The 26595-nt window shown below is 41.6% G+C and overlaps 1 protein-coding gene and 1 pseudogene across 1 annotated transcript in view; both read left to right on the top strand.

The window, feature by feature from the left end:
• Positions 1-3204: 3204 nt before the first annotated feature.
• ENPP1 (ectonucleotide pyrophosphatase/phosphodiesterase 1) overlaps positions 3205-26595 on the top strand; it is a 66919-nt gene continuing 43528 nt past the window's right edge. The window contains exons 1-2 of the mRNA XM_037147883.2: positions 3205-3444; positions 26427-26499. Coding sequence (XP_037003778.2) covers positions 3208-3444; positions 26427-26499 — 310 coding nt within the window. The 5' untranslated portion in view covers positions 3205-3207. The remainder of the gene's footprint in view (positions 3445-26426; positions 26500-26595) is intronic.
• On the top strand, positions 10682-10851 carry LOC119051251 (uncharacterized; annotated as a pseudogene).

Below are 26595 nucleotides of genomic sequence, written 5' to 3'. Positions count from 1 at the left end.
CTCCCCAGCCTCTCCCCCAGTGGAGGCATATCCAGCTGCAGGGCGCAAACCTTCCCCAGAGTTACATGTACGTAAATCATGCCTAATTTACGTAAAAATAGAGTGGGGATAGTCTCTCTCTCTCTCAGGGGTAGGGATTGGATGATTTAAATGCAAAAGAGAATAAATTTAAATTTTTATGTAAATCTGGGGAATGTTAAACATTGTTTTGACATCGAGAGATAGCAGTGGGATTTGATGGCATTATTTGTGACAGCGTTTTATAAATGAGGAAACCAAGTCTCAGAGAGTTCTTGTATCTTCTGCCAGGCCACATGGCTACCCCCGCTCATTCCAGAGGGCGTGCTTTGGTGCTTACAAAAAAGAAAGAGGAATGAAGATGTCATACAAAAACCTTAAAAATAAGTTAGTGTCATAGAAAAACTTTTTTCTAGGTCTCTTAAGGATTAAAGAGCCTTGTGGTGTTTTTCCTTTTAAGACTGGGCTGGGTGTTTCAGATGTCTGGGTGTTTCACCAGAGAATTGGAGAAAGCTGGGAAGCTTCAGAGCAGCTGCAAAAATAGTTTGCGGCACATTTCATTTTGTAAAAGCTGAGAAGAGTCGCTGCTCAGCCTTGAGAGGTCATAGTTCAAACATAGAATAATAGGCTTTGTTTGGTGTTTTGGCCTGTTCTACTCTAAAGCACGAAGGGAGAAATGTTTAAATACTTCTGTACAGTAAAACTTAAGAAATCTTATAAAATATTCAACTATTATCTTCATGATGCACTAGGGTAGAGCCCTCAATCCCTGAAACAAAGTGTTCTAGGACTGAAGGTGAAACATTCCTTGTTCACCTCTGCACTAACCGGAGAACCAAGTTGTGTTGCGGTTTCATGTCCCCTGACCTCATGATGCTTTGGGGTGTAAAGCTGTCCCTCAGACCATTTAGAATCTAAGCAAGACCAAGGCAAGGCGTCATGACAGGCATTGGGATGTCTGCAGCTAAACGATATGAGGGGCATACTTGATTCATTCTTATTCCTCTGGTTTTAGAGCTGCAACTGGATTTTTATAGTGACCCATAAAAGCCCCAACTGGCACAGGCCAGGCTTGAGCTGAAGGCAGAGGCCACATCCTGGTGGCGTGTGTGCCAGGCCCACCCCGCAGATGTGCTACATTTGGTTTGGCCTTTAAAGTGTTTAAAGAAATTGGTTTTATGAATTTCGTAGACAAAAATTTTGCAATCTGGAGTATTCAAACAAACATCTAAATTTCCTGTTTCTCTTGAGAAATCTATCTGGCCACAATGGGCACCCCATCTAGTTCCTGATGAGTAAGTGCTGCCCCCATTGGCGGGGTGCATCCTTGGCCTGAAAGAGGCTGCCTCACTTATTTTTGGTTCCTGAGGATGCCTAGATGTTTGAGTTTGTGACCCTGAAGACTGCATGCTGACTTTTCCAATGGCTGAACTCTTTGAAGTGATTTTTTGCCTTGGGATGCAGACAATACACTTACTCCATTTGTTTTGCCGGGTTCACAGCCACTTTGGAATGTCTGTTGATTGGCTTTTAGAAGTTTTGACACTCATTTGATCGGTCTCCTTTGAGCAAATCTTTGTCCTTGAATTTGATTTTTGGGAACAGTTATGGGAAAATTTGGAGCCAAGTCTGGGGTAAAAAATATGTGACTATGAAATGTTGAAAACTTGTTTCTCTTGGGTGGTTTGGAAGCTGACTCAAAGGTAATTAAAAAAAAAGCTCAATAATGCTTTGACAGATCACTTTTCCTTTTTCTAAATGTCAGTTACCCTCCCCACTAAGCCTTTGAAATATCCTATTTGTGACTCTATAATGCATATATGACTTGGGTTTTAACTTTTTGTTTATTGCTTTCACCCCTTTGGACCAGACTGTAAGCCACTTTGGAAAGATTAATTTTTATTCATCTTTGGTGTAGTATGCATGATTGGAGGCTAACGCTCGAATTGAAGGATTCATTATTGAGTGAGTGAGTGAGTGAATGAGTGAGTCAATGGAAATGGAAAGCCTTCCAAGTTGACCACATTAAAGGGGACAACACGCACTTTATCGGTGAAACACCTGTTGTCATTTTAAAAACTATTTGAATATATTCATGTAATCAAAACGAATTGAACACGACTTGTTTTGGATTGTATCATTTCCCCCATCCATGAAGGCAGTCCCAGGTATTTGCAACGCCCTCGGAAGTCACTGGTTTCCCCTTGAGAGGCAAGACTCCCTTCACCACACATTTGTGGTTTTTCTAACTGATGAGCAAGGACATGTAAAAGTTGTAGAATCAAAGGTGAATCAACACCCACCGAGAATTACAGCCTACTGTTCATGTCCTGGTTCAAAAAATAAACTATCAATATAGTTCAGTTTGCGTTAGATGTTCGATGTCAGTAACCGAGTATCAACGTCAGGAGAGGGCGACATGGTACTTTGAAGCCTTCGGTATAGAAAGTGTAAAAGAACCTAAACATAAAGATTTTAAAGCAAAAGCAACGACAAAAGTCCAGCACCTGCCCCCTCGCCACACACACACACACACACACACCCCGTGGAAAACTAAGTATTCCTTCCGTGTGTGTTTTGTAAAACTAGATCGTTAAGGCTGGATGTTCCGCTGTCTTAGCATAAATAGTGCGTAGCAGGGCTTTGAAGGAATCTTGTTCGTTTCTACGCGGGAGAAATAGAAGTCGCGGCGCCCCTGCTCGGCCCTGCAGGGCGTTTGCAGAGCATCCAGAAACCCGCGCCGTCGGCTCCGCTCTCCCACCTCGCAGCCCCGCCGCTGCACCCTTCTGCTCCCGCTCTATTTCGGGGCCCCATGAGCTCATGCCCTCTGCAGACCACACTGCAATTCCAGTCCCGTCCGGCCCGAGCCGCGAGGCCACGCAGGGCGATCCCTGCAAGTGTTCGCAAGGTGGCCGGGGCGCGGGGAGGGGAAGGCTTTGGAGGAAGGCGAAGACACGCCCACGTAAAGGACCCAAAATAACCGACACGCTGTGTGCTCCAAATCAGACAGGAAGCCAAATAATCAAGGGCGTTGAGTTGCTTTCCCCTTACTCCGAGCGCAGGGCGAAGGGCGAGGAGCCAAGGCTCCGGCCGCGAGGGGCGGTCGCCCGGCGGGCAGGGCGGGGCGGGGCGGCCGCGGAGCCTATTAAAGGCGCGGCCGGGTGGCGGGGCGGGAGCGCCGGGGCCGCGATGGAGCGCGACGGCTGTGCGGGGGGCGGGAGCCGCGGCGAGGGAGGCCAGGGCCGCCGGGTGGGCCCGGCGGGCAACGGCCGCGACGCGAGCGGCGGCCCGGGTGCCCAGGCGCCCGGGGACCCGCAGGCGGCCGCGTCTTTGCTGGCCCCCATGGACCTGGGGGAGGAGCCGCCGGAAAAAGCGGCGCGCGCCCGCCCCGCCAAGGACCCCAACACCTATAAAGTGCTCTCGCTGGTAGGTGCGCGGCCCGGGGTCCCGGGCGGGGAGGGCGGCGCCCTGCTCCTGCGCCGCGATCGCGGTCTGCGCCCGGTGCCCGGAGAAGGCGCGCAGCTCGCCGCGCGTCTCATCCACGCTCCGCTGGCGGCGATTCTTGCTCATCGTTCCCGAGCCTGCACTTTTCCCCGGGGGAATAACTGTGCACTCTCCCTGGCAGTACCTGATGCGTATAAAAGGGCCTGTTGATTAAAGCAGGCTGTTAAAAAAAAAAAAAAAGTGATCTTTAGAAATGCCACTTGTAACCCTCAGAGAGTACAAGGTTCTTAGAGGGAAAAATGACCAACCAGAAAGCTGTTGGTCTTGGGAACCGCCAATAATGTGTCACCCCTGCTGGGTGGCGTTTGGGTGGCTCTGGGAGCAGTGTCGCGGACTTCGCCGATCCCATTAGCTGATTCCACTCGGAAAGATTTAGCGGAGCTCAAGTTTTATCAGAACTTTCGAAAACACATTTCCCTTCGGTTCTGTTTAAGAATTTCCTTGCAGCTGTTCAAAATGTGTGTGTAAAATGTTTATGACTCTACGTCCACTCTTTTCACCATAAGCTACGTGGTTTTGTTGCTAACAGAAGTCCTCATTATTCCTCCGCTATTTTGTTATGACAGTTACAGGATCCACAGTAGTTTTTGAAATGGGGGGGAGGCAGTTGTTTTTCAGTCGAGGTCTGTGGTGAGGAGTGCTGTACTGAGTGAGGATCTGAAGCAGGTGTTCTTGGTTTCATGCCGGAGATTGCTGAGGCCTCGGATAACTTGTCCTTGAACCCCAGTTTGTTCTGTGTTAAAATGAGAACAACATCAACCCCCTTGCACGTTGCATAGGATTATTGTGAGGATCACATGGAACAATGTATGTGGGGAAGTCAATTGAAATCTATGAGGAGATGCAATTATGCCTATTGTGTTATTTGGAAAGAACAGATTTCTATGTGCAGGGTACCCTAAAATATATCCTCACTTATATATTATGATTGGACAATGCTGTATAGAGAAAATCTTTTGATTTTGAAATCTTTTTTTTCTTTCATAAGAATTTCCATTTTCACCATATTTTGGGTATCATGGAGATGTTAGAGTACTTTGAGGAACCAGTCACATGTTTTTATCTGAAGATATTTGTTGCATTATATGTCACCATTGATGGGAACTTAGTTTTGTCTAGAGTCACATTTTTCCCTTTTGTTACAAAGGGAGACCTTAGCTTTTATATCCTGATCATCTAAATTATTTAGTATCAGTACTTCCAGGTATTTAGCACATTACAAGGGATTCAGTAAGTATATATTGAATCTGTATGTGAACTGCAATGTGAAATCCTATCTACCGTATTTTTCGGACTATAAGATGCAATTTTTCCCCCAAATTTGGGAGGAAAAGGTGTGTGTGTCTTATAGTCAGAATGTAGCTTACCTGGCTCTCTAGGGGTGGGGCAGGGGGAGCAGTGGCCTATGTTATTTATGTTATTAAATATTTTACCACATTTTTTGCTTCAAAAATCTTTTTTCTGTTTTCCTCCTCTAAAACCTAGGTGCATCTTATGGTCCATTGTGACTTACAGTCCAAAAAGTTTGGTAAATATTCATAGTCTTGAAATGTGAAATAAATTTCTAAGTGCTAAATTTAGTTTTTAAATCTTTCCTGCTCATTTACTTAGAGTTCCACAATCAGTGTCAGTAAAAGTCTACCTGTGGACCACACACTCCGACCTTTGACCCTTGTAATCTGCTGGCCGGACGGCGTTCTGTTCTGCTCCGATGACACAACTTTGGGCATTTGACACAGAAGATCCTATGACTTATGTCCACAAGTAGGATGATGCTGAATATTTTTTATCTCATTAGATGGGGTCTTCTGCTCTAACACAAATTGAATTGGAAAGAACCTTTGCCTCATGTCTTTTGATGAAATTCTGTTGAACATTACTATACACCAAAACTTATTGCCGTATTTTTAAACTCTTTAACTTGTCCAGTTTTCTTTTTGTTCCCTACGTCAATACCCTTCTTCCCCCAGACCTTTTCCAAATGATGTACATCCGAAGGGCAAAGTCTCCAAAAGAAATGTGACAGTTGTCATCAAAGAGCTCTGAGTCATGTCTTCTAGAAAGAGCTGCAAATATGGGATTCCTTTTTCAGTGTAAACATGAGCATACTTTTCATAAAGCTAGAGAAATGGATTGGCTCAGTGCATCTGGGGTTGAGGTTATGAGAGGCAAGCCACATAGGAGGTCCATATGCACAGTTTGTATCTAGTAGGATAAATACGAGAGGCGCCCTGCAGGAGAAAATCAGTGGCAACCTGACTATTGCATTTTTATGAAGATATTTCAGATAAACTTAAATAATGTAGGTATGTGAGTGGCTGCAGTGGGTGGGGTAGAGATTCTGCCCTACCCTCGCTTCTCCCTAGTGTGGTATTTGATTCCAAGGGAAGACCATCTGGCTGTATTCTAGGCACCAAGCCAAACTCTTGAGAAAACTCTCAAGAGTTTTCTGCTTGTATAGAAAGTAGTATTCTCTTTATGTTCATGGGCTTGTTAAATACTAGACACCTTTCCTTGGTTCCAGATTAACTTTTGAACTGAAATGTCCATTTCCACTGCAGTTGGACTTGAAGATTTATCTAAAATGTCCTTGTCCCTTGGTGTGATTTTCAAAAGATTAGGTAACTTTTAACCACATGGCAGTACATTTCCTCCATTCTCCCGTGAGCTGGTCTACAGCATTATTTTTTTGTGTGACCTTCTGCTGTGCTTATGAATACATAGACCTCTGTATGTGTAAAGGGCCTATGTGTCGGTGGTGGTGAGTGAAAAGTACTTTCACCTTTTAATGAAAGAGTTCTTTCTAAGTGGCAGAAGTAGCCTTGTTTATCAGAAATTCAGACATGAATGTTATGAATTCTGTTAGCTCCTCTCTTCTTCCTCTTGCAACACATTATGTTATTTCTAGAATTCAGCATGTAGAATATTTGAGATAGTTCTCTGCTCCTAATCTGAATTGGAATTGGCACTGCTCTTTGGTTTATAAAATTTAGCATCTGTCCAGCCATAGTTTCACATTTTATTTCAGATGACCAGAGCATCTTAAAGACCAGAGGCCTCCTGTTTGCCACTTATAGTATTTGTTTCACATGTTCTAATAAAATGTGCCAAATGTTTCTTGCAATCCAGCATGAATGCTGTGTTTGCTACCAGGCCTAACAGTGCCTCACACTCCACGTCAGCTTTTGGTTGAATGAGTGAATGAATGCACTGCATTTTCACTTACACCTGGTGGCACTTTGACTTGGAAAAGGGCTAAGTGGAAAGACAAAACATGCAACCCCTTACTCATATAGCCAGTTGAAGGTCGGGAACCCAAAGGTAGGTCCACTAAGAGAGATGAAACTTGGGTATAAATTTAGGGAGATCAAACATTTCATTAGCATATAATGATAACTAGCACTATAATATATAATTGTATATAATTATTGCTATAGAATGGAGATGGAAGAGTCAATGAGTGAACTATAAACAGAAGTTACAACAAAGGCCAGTGTAGTTAAGCAGCCAAGCAGGGCCCCTGTGATAATTTGCATTCACACCTAGGTTCTGGCCACTGGACATTCATTCGCTCAGGTACAAACAACCCAAGTGTGACCATCCGGCAGGCACAAGGAAGGCCATCCTATAGGTGCAACAATGAGGCTTCTTCACTTACACCAATGTCTCTTCTGTTTTGGCGACTTTGCTGTCTCACCCGAATTCAGTCTTTGTGGCTATTGTAGGGAACGGTTTTCTCCACACTTGTTTTCTCTTCCTTTCTTGTGCTTTGAGTCAAATTCTAGTCTTTATCTGTCCCAGCGTTTGTATCTCAGCTGTTTCTACTTCTTTCAGCCTCTCTCATGGACACACAGCCACCCTTTCAATATCTTCCTTCTTCCTTTCTATTCTCCAGCACTTTTTCAGTTGACTCTGGACACTCAGTTCTGCCGTCTTCTGTCTTATCATGTCTTAATTTTGTTTTTGATGAGTCCGTTGCTAAATATTTGCGACTTTTAAGATATAGCTAATGTATTTTTATCGATAGCATGGCTTGTTGGACAATAAGCCAGAGAACTTAATTGTGATTCATAATTTTTTTTTTTGTCCTGGGGAAGGGCATTTCAAGTTCCAAACAATTTAGGAACAAATAAGCTTTTGGGATACAACTTGTAATTAGAGATCTGCATGCCTTTGGTTAAAATAAACATGCCTCTGTCAACTATGAAATGTCCCCCAAACAACAGGAAATAAACAGAGATGCGTCTGGCAGAACAGGGATGACTCTGTTAAGCCTAAATCCTGTGCAACCACAGTTGATAATCAGACCGCTGACCCACCACGAAAAGCTAAGTTATGTACTTATCAATAAAAGAAAATTTAATAATACATTTAAGAGAGCATTAAAAAAATTGTCCATAAAGTTGAGCTAAATATTAACTGGCTAGAGCATCCCATTTCCTGAGTACTTCAGTTATCTGAGATTGAATTACAAGAATTAGGATAACATCTGTAGTATTTTTCATTTTCTTCTTCACTCCCTTTTAGAATGAGATTTGGCAATATAGTGATTTGGCAAATGATTGTGATTATTCATATAGCACTTTGCAGATTTAGAAAGCATTTCCATATATTTTTCTAAAAAGATTTTATTTATTAAAAAATTTAAAAGATTTTACTTACTCGTTTTTAGACAGAGGGGAAGAGAAGGAGAGGGAGAGAAACATCAAGTGTTATTGCCCCTCATGTGTCCCTTACTGGGACCTGGCCAGCAACCTAGGCATCTGCCCTGATCAGGAATCGAACTGGCAACCCCTTGGGTCACAGGCCCGCACTCAGTCCACCGAGCCGTGCTAGCTAGGGCAGATTATATTTATTTTTAGAGAGAGGGGAAGAGGGGGAGAGAAAGAAACATTGGTGTTCGAGGGAAACACTGATCAGTTTCCTCTTGTGTACCCCCAACTGGGGATCTGGGCAGCAGCCAAGGCCTGTGCCCTGACCCGGAATTGAACGGATGACATTTTGATGTCAAGCCACTGAGCAACACCAGTCAGGGTCCATATATTCTTAATTGATCCTCAACACCTTTGGAATAGGAAAGTATGGTGACAATCCTCCCTTACCAATAAGGAAACTTACCAGGCTCACAGTGATACAGTGGGGATTCTCAAATATTAGTGTGCATGGAAACTACTTAGGAACTTAAAGAGGTGGATTCCTGGGCTCCAATCCCAGAGACTGTGATTTGGGATATTTGGAATTGTAATGGACTAAATGTTTGTGTCTGCCCTTTCCTCACCCCCTGCACCAATTCAGGGGTTGAAGCCCTACTCCCAGTGCCATAGTATTTGGTGGTAGGTCCTATGGGAGGTATAATTAGGTCTATAGGAGATCATAAGAGTTGCACTCTCATGGTGGGATTAGTGGCTTTGTAAGAAGAGGAAGAGGAGAGAAAGATCTTACCCTTTTTCTCCATGTACTCACTGAGGAAAGCCATGTGAGGACATGAGAAGGTGGCCATCTGCAAGCCAGGAAAGAGAGCTCTCACCGAGAAGTGGCTTGGTCAGCATCTTCATCTTGGACTCCCCAATCTCCTGAACTGGGAGAAAATAAATTCTATTGTTTAAGCCACCCTGTCTGTGGTACTTTGTTATAGCAGCTGAGGAGACTAAGGCAGGCATGGACCCAAGGAATCTGCATTTTTAAACAAGTGTCTCAAGTGATTTAGATGTAGGTGGTTCATTTACTCTACTGTAGAAACAGAGTTAAATTTATAGAAAGGAATCACACCTTTAGTAAGTAGGAGAGTATGAAAAGTGAAAGGACTTTTAACTCAAATTCTGGGCTAAAGGCTATTACCATCTCATCCATTTGCTGTTTGCATTGTGTGAAGTCCATAGCCCTGTGTTACTGTGAGTTCCCAGTGTGTACAGACTTTTGGGAAAGTAGCTTTCTTCTTTTTATTTTGAGTTTCTTCTTGACTCATTGAAAATGTACCAGAACAGGAAAATAGTTAGGATAGAAAGTCATTTTGGAGGGAGTTTTCCAAGCATATCTGTCTGATTTGTGGACTGATTGTTTTCTCATCATAGCTTTTGACTTTACACATGTTTAGATGGCAAACATGTTTCGCAGGTGTGGTTTGGGACCCTTAAAGGTCATTTTATCTTGGTTTTCAGGAACATAATCCTGAGAGTATCGCTTGTTCTAAAGTTGGTTCTTTCCCTTGAAGAGCTTTTTGACATTAGGAAGCCATCTGGAACTTGTAATCTCTCGTGGAGAGAGAGAACTGAAAAGAAACTCTAGTGGTTCTTTTTCTTTTAATAATTTATTTATTTATTTTTAGAGAGGAAAGGGAGGGAGAAGGAAAGGGAGAGAAACATCCATGTGTGGTTGCCTCTTGAGTACCCCCTACTGGGCACGTGGCTGGCAACCCAAGCAGGGCCCTAGACTGGGAATCAAACCAAACCTTTGGTTTTCAGGCCAACACTCAATCCACTGAGCCACACCAGTGAGGACTCAAGTGGTGCTATTATGCAGCAAAATAAATACAATTGCTGTGGGATTCTTCTCAAACAGAGCCTCATATTCTCCAGAATACCTTTATGTGATTTTGGATAAATATGTTTATAAATAAGATAACTCAAGATAGAGGAGAACTTTAGCCAAAATACAGGGTCCGGCAGAAATAACACCCGCTTGAGTGTGGTTGGTAGGTAATAGTTTATAGTTTTAATTTGAACATTTCTCCTAAAATGTCATATGGTGTTCTTGACTGTGATCGTTGTCACAGAATTACATGCTTCTGATTTCGTAATAAAAGATTTTGTAATAAATGTGGGGCGTTATTTGTGCCGCACCCGGTATTTCAGCTGGCGGTTCTGAGTGTGGTCTGTGGATCCCGGCGGGCAGGGGCGTGGCCTCTCAGGGGAACCGTGACGTCCACAGTATTTTACAGCAACAGTAGATGTCCTCTACCCTCTTCCCACGTTGACATTTGCACTTATGGTATCAAACACATTGGTGCCCGTGCGCCTGCTGGGCCCTCAGTGGAAATCAAGGCCATGGCACACTAAGTACAAGCAGTCACGCACTTGCAGACAAAGCCTTTTACCGATCGATGCTTCTCTCTCGCGTCAGTGTTTCTTTCTCTCTCCCTCTCTTTCCAAAAGTAATGAAAATCGCTTCTCGGCCTTTTGGCTAAGATCAAGTGTAATATCTGTTCTTATCAGTTTAAAAGTAATGAAAAAGTGTTCTTAAATAAAGATATTTTTCTTAATGTTTTGCTTAAAAGGATATACTAGGCAAAGCAGTAAAATGTTCCCGATGGAGCAGATTTTATTAAATTTCAACCCTAAAGTATCTGTCTTTACTGGTACGTGGGGAAAAAAAATGGAAGGATGCTTATAGCACCCCTGGGGCGCCCTGAGACACAACCCCACTGTTGTCCGGAGGAAAAGCGGCTGTGCGATTGAGTTTAAGCTGAACTAGCTGCTGCTTTTCATGGGTCATCACTTTCCATAGAAAGAAGAACTGACAAACCACGGTTGTTCAGACTTGGGTATTGGGCACATCTGTTCTCAAAAATGAATGGTGTTAGTGTGTCACTTCAAGGAAAACATATGAAAGTAGGTGTGGCTTCTGATAAAATTTGAGCTTTCAAGCAAAATTTAGAATTCTGAGAAGCTTGTATCTGCCATTGTCAGCTGGACAGCTTCCCAGCCCTTAAAGGCTTTTCTCATGAAATTGGCGGAGATAGGAGTGTGGTTTTTTAAAAAATGGGATAATGACATCTGTCAGCAATTGGAAGAACTTCGTGACTCAATGAAGGGATATTTTCCAAAGGACCGATGGATGATTTACAAAACTATGCATGGGTTTAAGTGCCATTCAAAGTGCAAAATAGACTACTGGATTTTAATGTTACAGTATGGAAATTTCATTAATATAGTTTCAACTTTCATGTTGCATTTTGCCTTTAAAAATTACCACTTGTAGAATTTGATATACTTTTAAAGAAGAATGTCCACAATTATCTCAAAAGGCTCTTTGGGGTCCTCAGTAATTTTTAAGAATATAAAGAAATTCCTAGAGCAAAAGTTTAGAGAATATGTGTGTTAAAAAAAGGTGTACATTCATTACTATTTAAGAACTAGGGAGTGGGGAAAGGAGATTAAGAGGTAAAAAGAATCAGCAAGTTACAACAATTGTGTCTTTGTTTAAATAAGGTCCTTTACTGATTTCAAAATAATCCTACATCTAGTACCTCCTTTGGTCCCACCCACGGCTCCGCCATTATTCCCATGCTAGAGATGAAAAAATGATGGCTCAGAGAAATTTGGGGGACTTTCCAAAATCATAAAACTAATAAACTTCTTAATCTCATCTCTGTAGCTTAATGACGAATGTTGTTGAAGTCAGACAGCTGGGTTTAAATCCTGGTACTGTTCTTAACTTTCAGCTTCCACAACCATGAAAGAGAGATGATAAAACCATGTTGGGTCTTGTTAGGAGAATGAAATACATATCATATATAAAGTGGCACCTAGTGTGGCCTGAATAAATGGTTGTTTTTCTTGTTTTTATTGCTAAACTTCAGTGTGACTGGATTTTTCATTTTTTCCTTACCCAGAAGCCACTTTATATCCTTGCTACCCAAAGTGTGGTCTGCAGCCTAGCACGTCAGCATCAGCTCCTTGGAACTTGTAAGAAATGCAGAGTCTTGGGCCTCATCCCAGACCTAAACCAGAATCTTCGTTTCCACAGATTCCTAGGGATTTGCTTGCACATTAAAGTGTGAGGAGCAGCAAGCTAGAGGCCGTGCGGGGTACACAAGGCACAGCAACTAGAATTCCTTTAGCTGTGGCTGCCAGTCAACCCTTGTTCAGCCATGGACTTCATACATGATGCTACAATAAAAAAATTAAAAGGTTATTCAATGTTCCTACATGACCTCAACCATGTTGGCATCGTGGGTTGAAATGCCTCTGCTGCTGCTGATCGCATTTTGCCCCTTTTCCTCAGTGGACCTGAGAGATGCACTGATAAAGTTGGCCGTTGGATGCACTGGATGCTGCCGTCTCCCTCTCTTGGGAGCCTGTCCATGCTCTCATTAGAGAGCATTGGTTTTCGTGTAGTGTAACTGACTTTTCCTTACTCTGTCCTGGCTTGTCCTGTAATTGCTCTGTATTGCTTTTATCTCTGCCAGTCTTCTGCCTGTGTTGTGATTCGGTAACATTCAGAAGTTTTTTCCAATTCAACCATCCACCTATCAGAATATCAGGTAGGTTTCACTTTGTGTCTTACCACCAATAGTGTTCTTCAAAGTTTCCATGGCAGTACCTTCTCCTTAATCAACAATATACTTGACTCAAAATCAAAACAAGGAAATATTTTATCAGGGTTTTTTCAGGTGGGATTGATCAGGTTAAATGTCCTTGGCACAAAGAATGTTCCATAACACTTAGCCAAACACACTGGCTTTCTATAAAGTGCCACCCAGCATCATTTAAATTAGAACCTTCTGGAGAGTAGGGAACAGGTGAATGAAGTCTATTCAAATGGAAAGGGTGTGGATCAGGGGCATTATGAATAGACTGTGCTGGGCTTTTCTCTTTTTGGATTAACCAGGGAAATAAGTACAAAAACACCTCTATAGGTATACCCTATTAATTTAAGTATCTCACTGATGGCTCAAAGGAAGTAACTGTGAAGCCCGTTGGCATGTAAAAATGGTTTACATTTGTCATCTCTTGGAAGCTTCAAAGAAAAAAAGAACATTGATATTTCTGGGATGATTCAGACAAAGGCTTTGAGAGACCGGGGTTGGGTAAAGAGTCCTAAACTTGAGGTCCCAAGAATTATTCCCCATGTGACCTTTGAACCATCGCTTTCTTCTCTGACTCTCAGTTTCCATAACTATAGTGAGAGGGTTTAGATTATGTGGGTTCCTTCTAGGTGTAAAATCTTTGTATAGAGAGCTTACGATATTTTCCCTTTGTTATAAAAACATTGCATATTGCAGAAAGTGTAGAAAGTGCAGAAAAAAGTATACAGAATATAAAAATCACTCTTATTATATGCTATTTATATTTTGATTTATTCCCAGAGGGTCTTTTTTATGTGTATGGGTCACTTTTTTTATCTTTACAAAAATGGGATCATACTGCATATACTGTACATTTCCTTTCCCCCCTTATGTTCAGTTGTGAATTTACCATTGCTACAAAGCTTTTCACTGCATCTTTCAGAAATAGGATTTGAGACTTTTATGTTATTAACCTTAGTTCATGGTGTAATTTTCGAAATTATCCCTACCAGTAACTCAGATGTAATCAGTCCCCAAGAATTCATTTTTTAGTACACATTTTTTAAAATTCATTTCTCAGCTTTATGGCTATTGCTGTGTTTCTTTTCTGGGTTTGATTATTAGTTTTCCTAGTGGTTTTCCTGCATTATGGTTTTTCTCAGTATCCTGGAGACTGCCACAACATATGTGGGGGAATGTGTACTCCTAAACTCAGTGTTCCTTTTAGCCTCTTTCTCATCACTTGAGCAACACCCAGGGGCTCAGCATGAGCAGTTTCCTGTGTTCACGGTGCCCCTGAAGGCTGGGACACGTGTGTGGTCACTTATTAGTCAATATTTGTCTAGCTCTTAGAGCAGGCCCTTGTGCACAGTGTTTCATAGATGTTTGTTGAATTTATAAGTACCTGCTTGGAGTTCATTCTTTGTCAAACCCTATGTTAAGTTAAGCACTCGATCTCTTTTACTTGACACAAATGTGTGAGGGAGGAGGGAGCAAACCCTTTGGCTGGTGAGTGAGTCTGGTCTGGGACGCACACATCAGTGAAACTCTGTGTCCTTCATCGTAAATGGGACATGTGTATCATGTGCATAACTTGGAATTAGGAGTTGAAAGGGCTGTTTTTCAGTCAACTTGACTCTTATTGCACTTTGTCAGTTTAGAGAGGCAGGGGCTTGAGGTGTGCGTCTCAGATGCTCCAGCTCTGCTAACACACACCTTTCATTCCCATCAGCTCAGACTTGTGCTTTTCCCCAAACACACTTGTGTAGGTTATTTCTGTCTCTACCCCAGGAGTGACCTTTGTACATCCCTTTGTTATGCAACACACTGGGATCCAACTCAATTTATCCTCCCTCAGACAGCGCTCCCTAGCTGCTCTTTGGTCAGCTCTCTCCTGTCCCTGAACTAATCCATTGTCACTTAGGTGTATCAAGGCCAAAGAGTTGAGTCGTTAAGGGCCAGACACTGGACCCAGACTGCTGGAGTGTGACTCCCGTCTCTGCCAATAACTGCTGTCTGTCCGTGGGCAAGTCCCTTAGCTTCTCTGTGCCTAATTTCCTCACCTGTAAAATGTCCACAATAATAGGAGCTACTTCACAAATTTATGCTGAGGGCTAAATGAATAATTGCATGTAAAGTAATTAATAAAAGTGCCTGACAGATAGTAGATGCTAGATTAGGGTTTATCGTTATGGTTAGTGACTAATTCAACAAATGTTTATGGTTACTGCTGTGTGAGCAGCTCTGTGAAGAGGTTGGGGCTAAATGGTGACAGGGGAGGGGAAGACTTACACCCTGGTCCTGTGGTCCATCCCACAGGACCAGATGTTTATGTGTTTGTTTATTTATATTAAAGTATATTTGATATACAATATATCAGTTTCAGGTATACAACATAGTGATTCAATATTTGGATCCTTCAGGACGTGGTCACGACAGTAAGTCTAGTAACATGTCACTGTAAAGTTACTATAATATTATTGGATGCATTTCCAGGATCAGATATTTATCAAAGAATCCCAAAAGCTTTCTCATGCTGCAGCTGTGGTAAGTGCTGCCTAGAAGCTGGACAGAGGGCTTAGTCGCAGAGGTCTGAGGAAGTGACGGGTGAGCAGAAGAGGACGCTGAGAGGAGACAGCAGCATGTGCAAAGGCCCTGAGGTAGCAGGGAGCCTGGGCCTTCCCAGAGAGGGAGGAGGCCAGGGTGGCTGGTCTACAGAGAGGTGTGTGGTGGCTGACGAGACCTGAAAGGTGGTCAGGGGCCAGGTTCAGGCAGGCCTTGCAGGCCAGTTTAGGGATTTTGGTTTTTGTTTTAAGGCCAATCGGAAATTACTAAAGTGATTTTCTGTTTGTTTTCATTTTGGAGCTCTAGTCATTCATTATGCTCCAAAAATTATTTCATAATAAAAAGAAAGAAATCACAGAAACTGAATGTAGTGTCTTTTCTTCTATTCTTTGTGTTTCAACTCTGACCTACTATCAAGAGTTTCTGCTTCTCCAAGAAACCTGCCTAAACAAGAACAAGGTCTTGTAGACAGAACCCAGGCTGCTTATACTTTTAGTCTCTTTTATCCTCTGCCTGAGGGTAGGAAGGGCTGCCCTTTGTCATAGATAGACTAGTTTTCCTCCTTTTTTATCTCATAAGCTTCACTAGACTTAAACCATTTTTTTCTAAATCGATTAATACTAATTTTATTTAATGAGTCATCTTTTTAGATCTTTGCTTTAAAGAAACAAACTGTTTTTAGGATTACCTACAGCAAGATGTAGTTAAAATAATTTTTGCATTTAAGAGATTGAAAATTAAAAACGAGTGAACTCTCAGAATGGAAAGTTTTTTGTGCCCATATTAAATTTAGCTTAGAGTATGCCCTGGGGTGTGTGTGTGTGTCTGTACTTGATAACTTCTTCAGGAGAACTTAACGTAAGAGACAGTTACAAAGGTGGTGGAAGAGCTAAAGCCGAACAGGGGGTGGTGCGGCAATGAGGCAGCCCCTAATCATTTCCTTTCCTCTGATGAAATGATAAAGAACCAGGTGGTGACCTCTGAGTGAGGCTGTCCTGCTGTGCGCTTCCAGCAGAGTCAATTCTTCGATTCTTTCACTGATCACTGCACTTGGGAATGATTTAGGCATAGAACTGTGAGAAGGAGAGAAGCAAGCCCATGCTCTCTTGTGGTCAGAGGGCCGTGTTGGTTAGGTCTACCAAGTTGATAAGTTCATCTCTGTTCAGCATCTGGCCACCAGCTCTGTAACTCTGGAACCTCTCACAGTTTTTGATGGGTCAGTAGTTCAGGGAAGGCATGGCTGGGCCTAGGCGGTTCCAACTCCTGCCATTGTAGTCAGATAGATGGAGGCTGGGCCATAGCAGCAGGGAGTGGAGCATGTAGGAGCTGGCCAGATGTCACTCTCCCACTTTCTGTAGTTTTTGGACTTGCCCAGTGCTCTCAAGTTCTGGGATAGGATGGGCTCATTTACAGCATGATAGGCTCCGGGTAGACTTCTAGGTGGGGTGGCTGAAGGATTTAAGAGCAAGTATTCCAAAGCATTCCAGTGATCTACATAATTAGAATAAGTCAATTTTATATTGTTTGGGTTACCATATGTATTTGATTTACTGAATTTTTTATTAACAGAAATTTAGGTTATTTGTACATTATTGCTATCCTAAATAGCAATATTTAATATCTAAATAAATATCTCTGCATATTTTTGTGTGCTCGTGTGGAAATTTGTATCAGATGGTTGAATAGAGTTGGGAGTGGGGGACATGTACATGTTAAATTTAGGGAGTGTCATCGAAATGACCTTTTAGAAAAGAACTTACACTTCCATGAAGAATTCCTGTCTTTGGAACTATTTCAGTTCCAGTTCCAAAGACAGCGAAAATGTCTGTTTCACTTCACATTCTTATCAGCATTGCAATAGTAATTTCTAAAACATTTTTCAATTTCATTGGGTAAAAAGGAAACTCTTGGATTTATAGTTCTTTGGATTTTAATGAAGGTAAATACCTTGTTTTTTTTTCATCTCTAGTTTCTTTAAATATCTGGTTTACTCTGTTTGGTGTTACAAAGCCGTGGGCTGCCTTTTCCTTCTTGATTTTTGTGCACTTTTAATCTGTCACGGTTATAACCTTTGTCGTATGTTGAAAATATTTTATCCTAGTTCCCTCCACTCCAATTTTGCCTGCAAATTTTTTTTTAAGGTTTACAGAAATTTCTATGGATTTTTATGGATGTGAGTCTATCAAATTTTCCATGATAGTTTCTGAATTCTGCACAATGTTTGTAAAGGTACTTACCATCCTAAAATTATAAAAAATAATTGCCCTTTTTTTCTCTTCACGATTCCCTGGTAAACCTTTCAATATTAACTCCATCTGCCATTTTATTTGGTTATAAGGTAAGAGATAGAAATGCATATTACTATACACCTGCCTCATGATCTTTACTTTCTCAATAGTTTTCCTTAAGAAGCTTAAGGAAATCGGAAGATTATACAAAGTTCACAAAAATGTATTTTGCTATACTAACAGCCCTACTGAAGATAGAAAACAATTATGTAACCAGCAGACCAAAACCGGAGCGCTGGTATTTAATGATTCTGCCATCACTTGTGGTGCGACCCGGTGGTGGGCGTGAAGAGGAGCTCGTGCCACAAGGCTGTGTGAGGAGCTTTCTCTGCCTTCCTCTGTGGTTCGCTTTGTCCCGGGGTGTTTTTTGTTACTGACCTTGTTGACTAGGTGCTCCCACCTCAAGATTTAGTGAGGGTCCACAAGTGATGGGCTGAGTGAGTTTCTACCGAAACCATTACTTACTGTCCATGGATGTTTCACTCTCTGACCTCCAACTTCGCAGAGGAGTGGGCTTTGCGAGTACCCGCTGAGATCTGGGAGAAGGGATTTGCTCACGCAGGTAGGCGTTCTAAGTGCTGGTATTCTTCCCTTTGAAAATGCTCCGTACTTTTTGAAACAAAAACATAATCAACATGATGGGAAAGGAGAATTACTGCCCTAGATAAATGAATTCTCTGGAGCTTAGCAGAGCCTCAGGAAGAAGTTCTAACGTGAAGGTTTATGTAGGATGTTGGTCAGGAGTCATCCACAAAAAGGTAGGGTCAGTTGCCAGGGATAAGTAAAGTCATAAATGTCATAGATTTACTGGGGACCAGGGCGACTGTCTGGGCAGTCCACTGAAGGGGCTGCGGGTGACGTGGCTCTTGTAGTATCACAGAGCTCCAAATGTAACGTGCATCTTAATTTGGACATAAGGGCATGAGAATTGTTGATCTCTTTGTGATTAGGGCCACAATTTTGCCATAGTTATGTCTTTAATTTAAAAAATTGCTCAAATTTTAGCCCTCGCTGGTATGGCTCAGTGGCTTGAACACTGGCCTGTGGACAGAAATGTTGCTGGTTCGGTTTCTGATCAGAGCACATGACTGGGGTGCCGGCCAGGTCCCTGGGTGGGGACCTGTGAGAGGCAAACAATTGATATTTCTTTCCTTCTCATTCTCCCTCCTTTCCCCCCTGTCTAAAAAAATAAATAAATAAATAAGGTCTTTTAAAAAATTGCTAGAATTTTAACAATTTCTGTACAGTTTATGGTAAAGTACTAGCATTGTTCATTTTCTTAAGCCAGCCTTTTAATTGGATACTTAATTGTAACCTGTTCTCCCAAAAAATATTTTTCAATGATCATTACCAGCTTCCATGGGCTACTGATATATGCTTTCTTTGAGACTTCTCTTCAAATGTTTACTTACCAGGATAATTCATTAAAAATCAGGGGAATGATGAAATGACTATTTGCTTAAATATCAAAGGTGCCAAAATACTTCGACTATTAATCTTAGTTTAGAGGAGAATATTATAGTTTTATCTTCCCAAGAAACTAGTTCAACCAAATGTGCACTGCCTGTGTTTATTCAAAACAATTGTTTTAAACTGTACTTTCTTTTATCAGCAACTCCTGACAGATTTATATTAGATTGGGGATGTTGTCTTCTCTGTCTTTCATGTACATAGTGCCACACCTGAATTTTAAAAAGTATGGACAAGCTTATCATCTCTCCTTCTCACTTAGGAAAGGGTTACGGGCCCAGAACCCCTGAATGACAGACACATGGGAGCATTTAAGAGGATCAGTATTTAAAATAATAATAATTTAAAGATTTGTTTGGTGCCTTACAGAATTGCTATATCTCCTCCCAACTTTACTTTTCTTATGTTCTTTTTTTTTTTAAGGTATGAGAAAAAAACATAAAGATCCCAAAGAAAAGTGTGTTTAAAATTTTTTTTTATTGATTTAGAGGGAGGGAAAGGGCAGGAGAGAGAGGGAGAGAAACATCCATGTGAGAGAGAAATGTTGATGGGTTGCTTCTTGCACATGCCCCGACTGGGGACCAAACCCACAACCCAGGCATGTGCCCTGACTGGGAGTGGAATAAGCAACCTTTTGGTTGCAGGACAATGCCCAACCAACCGAGCCACACTGGCCAGGGCGAGCATGCATTTTTCTTAATGTGAATGTAGTTCTCTTGACTCGTAACTAGAATCCATTTGGTAAAGTCTTTTAAACAGCCTGCTGCTGATTTTCCCACTTACTAAATATGAGAAGTATTTGCCATTTTAAAAAAGGCACCAGATTCATGGCACTGTTTCTGACATAAATTAGAAGCAAGTACTGTTTGAAATGATGGCACACATCCAGCAATTCTGTTAATCATTCCTGTAGAAAAGTGTGTTGACGGTGGATTCTTGGAAAGTCAAACAATTTCTGTGATAGGTCTATGAAGCTTCTTCTTGTGGATTTCCTATCTCTCACTCTTCCTTTTTTATGTTTGTGGAAATTGTGCTGGTATCCACAGAGCAGAGATTTTTTTTTTTTATCCACAGAAATAGGAGTCTCTCTGGGAGAAGGTTGTATGGCTTGCAGTCTTAGCATTTTTGTAATACAAGGTCCTGGAAGGGCTCTGGCAACTGGGTTTCATCATGTAGTGACAGTTTCTACCCACATGTCTGAATCTGTGCAAAGCCAAAGCAACCACCACAGAGTTACCCTCTGTTATGTTGTCCTTCGCCTTCTGGTTGGCCCTTCAGTTATTCTTACAAGCAGTGGTTTGGTAATAAATGGCCGTGTTCGCCAAGACCTTGATGTTTTGGGGGTGTGTTGTCATTGTGTGTGTGCATGGGTGGTATGTGCAGCTTAATGAATTGCTACTTATTGCCTATAATTTTATAGAGTGACTCAGATTACTTTTATTTTAGCACTTTTTCTTCCTTCTGTCATTGTAGTCTTCAGCCTATGCTATCCCTAAGTTGATAGATACTGCTATAATGATTTCTATTGATTTTTAATTGAGACTTGTAACGAGGTAACAGATAATATCATTATTGCCCCCTTTGCCAAAACTGACATAATTGTGAGGATAAAGGACATTCTGCTTGAGAAAGTTATCACATGAGATGTTTCCCCTGGCACAGTACAAGTGGGCATTAATATTTATTTTTTGTTATATTGTACTGACTGTGCCATTATAGTTGTCCTGACTCTTCTGCCTTTGTCAGCCCTCCACTCAGCACCCTCCTCTCCCTCAAGCAATTCCCCCCTGGAGCAGTTCAGGTCCACAGGGGTCACGCATACAGGTTCTTGCGCTACTCCATTGCCTATACTTACTTTACATCCCCATGGCTATTCTGTAACCACTCGTTTGTACTTCTTAATCCCCTCACCTCTTCACCCAGTCCCCCATGTTCCCCTCCCAACCGGCAACCATTAAAATGCTTTCTGTATTCAGATTTTTATCTCTGTTCTTGTTTGCTTAGTTTGTTTTTTTAGATTCAATTGTTGATAGATTTGTATTTTTTGCCATTTTTTCATAGTTTAGGTTTTTCTTTTTCTTAAGTCTCTTTAGCATTTCATATAATAATGTTTTTGTAATGATGAACTCTTTTTTTTTTTTTTTGGTCTGGGAAGCTCTTTATCTGCCCTTCAATTCTAAATGATAGTTTTGCTGGGTAGAGCAATCTTGGCTGTAGGACCCTGCTTTTCATGACTGAATATTTCTTGCCAATCTCTTCTAGCCTGCAAAATTTCTTTTGAGAAATTGGCTGACAGTCTTATAGGAACTCCCCTGTAGGTAACTAACTTCTTTTCTCTTACTACTTTTCAGATTCTCTTTTTATCTTTACCTTTTACATAAAAGAAAGATTTTATTTATTTATTTATTTATTTATTTATTTATTTATTTATTTGTATAGAGAGGGGAAGGGAAGGAGAAAGAGATTGAGAGAAACATCAATGTATGGTTGCCTCTCTCACACCTGCTACTGGGGACTGGCCTAAAACCCAGGCATGTGCCTGACTGGGAATCAAACCGGTGACCCTTTGGTTTGCATGCTGGCGCTCAATCCACCGAGCTACACCAGCCAGGGCTACCTTTGGCATTTTAATTATGATGTGTCTTGGAGTGGACCTCTTTTGCATCCATCATAATTGGGACTCTGCACTTCTTGGACTTGCATGTCTATTTTCTTCACCAAATTAGAAAAAATTTTTTCGTTATTTTTTCAAATAGATTTCCAATTTCTTCTCTCTCTGGCACCCCAAAATGTGGATATTGGACCTCTTGAAGTTGTCCCAGAGGCTGCTTACACTACCCTCATTTTTTTGGAATTCTTTTTTCTTGTTGTTCTGATTGGGTTTTTGTTTTTGTTTTTTTGGCTTCCTTATACTCCATATCATTGATTTGATTCTTGGCTTCATCCACTCTAGTATTGTTTCCCTGTAAATTGTTCTTGATTTCAATTAGTGTATCCTTCATTTCTGACTGGATCTTTTTTATGCTGCTGAGATCCTCACTAAGTTCCTTGAACATCCTTATAACCAGTGTTTTGCACTCTGCACCTGATAGAGTGCTTATCTCCATTTTGTTTAGCTGTTTTTCTGGAGTTTGGGTCATGTTTCTTTGTCCCCTTGTTTTGGCAGCCACCCTGTGTTCGATTCTATGTATTAGGTAAAGCTGCTTTGACTCTGTGTCTTGGTAGTGTGGCCATATGTAGTAGGTGTCCGGTAGGGTCAAGTGGCACAGCCACCCCTATCACCCAAGTGGGGTACTTGAGGTGTGCCCTTTGTGTGTGTTGAATAGATCCTCCTCTTATAGTTGAGACTGGGTTGCTGTTGGCAAATCAATGGGAGGGATTTACCCAGGCCATTCAGCTGCAAGAACTGGCTGTGACCACTGACCACCAACATCCGCCCTTCATGCAGGATCAGCTGTGCAGGGGCAGGGTGGTGGGTCTCCAACATGGACTGTAGCTGTCCACTGGGTGAGCTGGTCCTGGGGTTCCTGGGGTGGAGCAGACAAGGCCCCCACCCGTGTTTTTCCCAGGCCCCCCTGTATGAGCTGTAAAACAATCTGAGATGGCTGCTAATTGTCCTGGGCTTGGAGGTTCCCAGGTGAAGTCAAGCTGTGAATCTAGGCTGGCTGCTGCCAGTGCAGTCCTGTGGCTCACTGAGGCCAGCTCTTGCTTGTTTGGTAGGATTTAGGAATTTGTGAAGCGTGAGCCCACTTCAGCCATTCATATGAAAAAGCAGCTTGGATGGGCCCATGAGTTGGGTGGGTCGGAGTCTCTGGGGATGTCCACAATGGGTCAAATGGTATTAGCCAGGTTGATGGAGTCTCAGATATGGCACCGGCTTGCTGGCTGCATAATTCTGTGGGAGGAGGGTTTAGAAAAGGTACAATGACCTCTGCTCACCTTGATGCCAGGCACTTCAGTTCCTTCCTTTATGCCACTGGTGCCTTTCCAGCTACTAACCCAGTGCTGGAGCTCAGAGGGAGTGAATCTGAGTAGGTGAGTCTATGTGTGGGTTCTTTAAGAGGAACTGCTTGTCCAGCAGTTTCTTCTACCAACTCAATCCTTGCTGGTTTTGGCAGCCAGAAGTTGTGGGGACTTATCTTCCTGGCACTGGAACCCTAGACTGAGGGGGCCTGGCGTGGGGCTGGGACTCCTTGCTTCTGAGATATCCCTCCCAAATTTTTATCCACGTGGGTGAGGGACTAGCCTGTTCCATGTCTGGCCCCTCCTACCAGTCTGGATGGATATGGTTTCTTTAATTCTGTAGGTGTCAGAATTTCATTCAACTTGATTTCTGATGGTTCTGAATGATGGTTGTTTTATATTTTAGTTGCAGTTTTGATGTGGTTGTACAAAGAGGTGAACATGTCTGCCTATACTGCCATCTTGACTAGAAGTCCAGGCATTAATAGTTCTTAATTTAATTTAATGAGGTTGAACATGGGTTGGAAATACAGAGATATAAAGTATATATTTTGAAGGCTATCATAAATTAGAAAGGGAGATAGTTTTGAAGTTACAATTTTATTCTATAAAGAAATTGTGCTATTATATTATAGAATTAAACTAATTTAAGAAGAAAATTCAAATGGAATTAGATTTTGCAGCTCTCAAAATTGTTGATGAGAAATTTCCTACTGGAAATTATTCGGATTGGGTGTTGTGTAGTATAGTCATAGGTAATCTAAATTTCATCTTTCATGGGTGGGATTATAGGTGAGAAATGATTGCTTCTGTTGTACTTATGTTTCAATTACATGCTATACATTATCTTATAAAAGGTAAATCTAAGGAATATTTAGCAAAGAAGAGGTGACTCAAAAATCAGTGTATCTCTTCTGTAGCTTAACAAGAGGGTAAAGGTCTATACATACCATATATGTTTTAACCCAGTGGTTAAAAAATAAAAGTGATAAGGCTGGAAGTGAATTACAAATTGAATGTAGATGAGGGGGTGGAAGAAATAGCTAACCGTAGAATGTTAACACTGCCACCCTTTACTAGACTCTGGATATGCAGCCAGAGGAACTCACTGATGGCAAATTTACTGACATAAAGAAGGAGTGTGGTTGTGATGAAAAGGATGAAGATGTCTCAGAGGAAGTGATGCTGACCCCCAAATTTATGTTAAAGGAACTCTTGAAGATATTTCTTAATATTGAAAGGGCAAAGGTTAAAGCATTGGAAACTGATCGAAACTAAGAATGTGACAATTCACAAAGACATAGAAAAGATTCTCACTCTGTATTGTAAGTTATGTGATCAGAAGATAAGCATTGTTTAAACTGTTCTTGAAAAGTTTATTACAATGAACTTAAACTTTAATTTTCTGTGTTTTAAATTACAGTATATTAATATAGGTTAGGTTTACTGTTTTTTCATTTCCCTATAGATTTGACAGAAAGAAAGTTTTTAATATATTTGATGAATACCTTTAAATCATGCATCTATATGGTGTGCCAATTTACACTATTATCAAAGGTTTAGGAGAATCCCTTAGTAATCTCTTCTGGTACCTTGTTCTGCCTCTGCTGGTTTTAGCTATTTGTTCAAGCTCTTCTGATGGTTCCTATTTTAATAGACATAAATGCACTTACATTTTTGATTTCCTAAAAAAGGGAGGGGGCCTTGCCTAGACACTGTAGTGTTTTAGACCCACCACACTCTTGCTCTCCTTTCCTTCACCCCCATTTTTTGGAAATAAGTTATACCTGCTGCTTCAGTTTACTTACCACTCACCTCCCCTTTAGCTCCTACACTCAGCTAAGCTAGGCACCTGGAGTACAGAGGTCATGCCCGTTTTGTTACTGAGTAGCCACTACTGAGTCTAGAGTCTGGCATCAATACTCAGTGCCTCATTTGAAGGAATGTGTTCATAAAAGCCACCACCCACCGTTTACCCCGCCCAGGTCACCCGTTCCTCCTGTCTCTACTCTCTGTTCATCTTGGCCTTTGGGAAATGTGACTCTGCCTTTCCATGCCTCCACCCTGGGTCCCTGTCCATTCTTCTCTGCAGTCACTGTGTCCCAGCCAAAAGAGACCACTGATTGTTCATGTGCCACCTTCCACTGGCCTTCCTTTCTCTGAGCTTTTCCTTATGCTGATCTCCCTCCGAGATCCAAAGATCTGCTCTGCTGTGTCCTCCCTTCGATCCCCTCCACTCTGCCTCCAGTGTCAGTCCCTCATTGGCCCCCAAACACTTTATCTATGATGTACTTTCTACCCTCTCTATCCCCAACCACCCCAAACTTTCTCCTTTAAACAGTGATAGAACTCTGCAACTGCTTTGCAGAGGCTACCAAATATGAGCCGTTTATGCTGTTATATTTACCTCCTTCCACAAAAACAGAAGCCCCCTGAAGTACCTCTTACCCTTTCCTTCAATGCATAATGTAGTTCTTACACATAGTTGGTATTCAATGAATATTTGGTTGAATTGTCCTGCAAAGTGACCTTCCAGAGAGCTGTCAAGGAAACTCCTTCCCACTAAAAATATTATGGATCGTATGGATTCTTCTTTTCCTTCTGACTCACAATTGAAAGTTTTGTCATTATTGTCCTTCAGAGTTGAATGGTATATCCACTTATTTTAAAATGTCAAAGGCCAGAAGAGTCGCGAATGAGAAAGAACCAAGATGATAGAACCGGAAATATTTTTAGGAATCCATGTAGTCCAACCCTTTAATTTTACAGGTGAATAAACTGCTATTTAGAATTCTTAAGTGACTTGTCCCAAATCATACAACCAACTTGTGGTGACATTTGGACTGGAGACATACTCACCTAAGCTTGTCCAGTGCTCATTCCATAGGCTGCCACAGTGCCTGTGAGGATACTGTGCCAGTTTGTGTAGTCAAACTGTTAAAGGAAGCATCCGATACTCGCTTCGCCTTCTCTGGATTAACAAATAGGAAATTGAGGCTCTAAATGGACTTTGTCCATCCTAATAATCACAAGTTCTCTACTTGGATTAATTTATACCAAATGGAAAATGTCTGACAGTATTAACCTTGGATACATAGATTCGTTGCTAACATTTAAGTAGACCTTGTGTTGAAGTTTAACGTACATACAGAAAAGTCCATAAAATGTGTGTGCAGTTTGAATTTTTGCAAAGTGAACACAATTGTGTGACCAGCACCCCAATCAGGAAATAGGGTAACACCAGCAAATTTAGAAACATTTGAAGAGAAAAAAACATTTGAAGAAACAAAAGTGTCTTGAGGTTATATAAATTTCCTTTTTTCTCCCTACAGGTATTGTCAGTCTGTGTGCTAACAACAATCCTCGGTTGTATATTTGGGTTGAAACCAAGCTGTGCCAAAGAAGGTAATTAGTACAGTGTTCGTGTGTGTGTGTGTGTGTGTGTGTGTTGACAGTCCACCTTCAGAGTGTGATGAGCTAATCCTATGGCTACTCCATTAA

Source organism: Artibeus jamaicensis, unplaced genomic scaffold (assembly GCF_021234435.1).
Source record: "Artibeus jamaicensis isolate MK-2021 breed Jamaican fruit bat unplaced genomic scaffold, CSHL_Jam_final contig_387, whole genome shotgun sequence".
Taxonomy (NCBI): Eukaryota; Metazoa; Chordata; class Mammalia; order Chiroptera; family Phyllostomidae; genus Artibeus; species Artibeus jamaicensis.
This window is presented reverse-complemented; position numbering and strand designations above follow the sequence as displayed.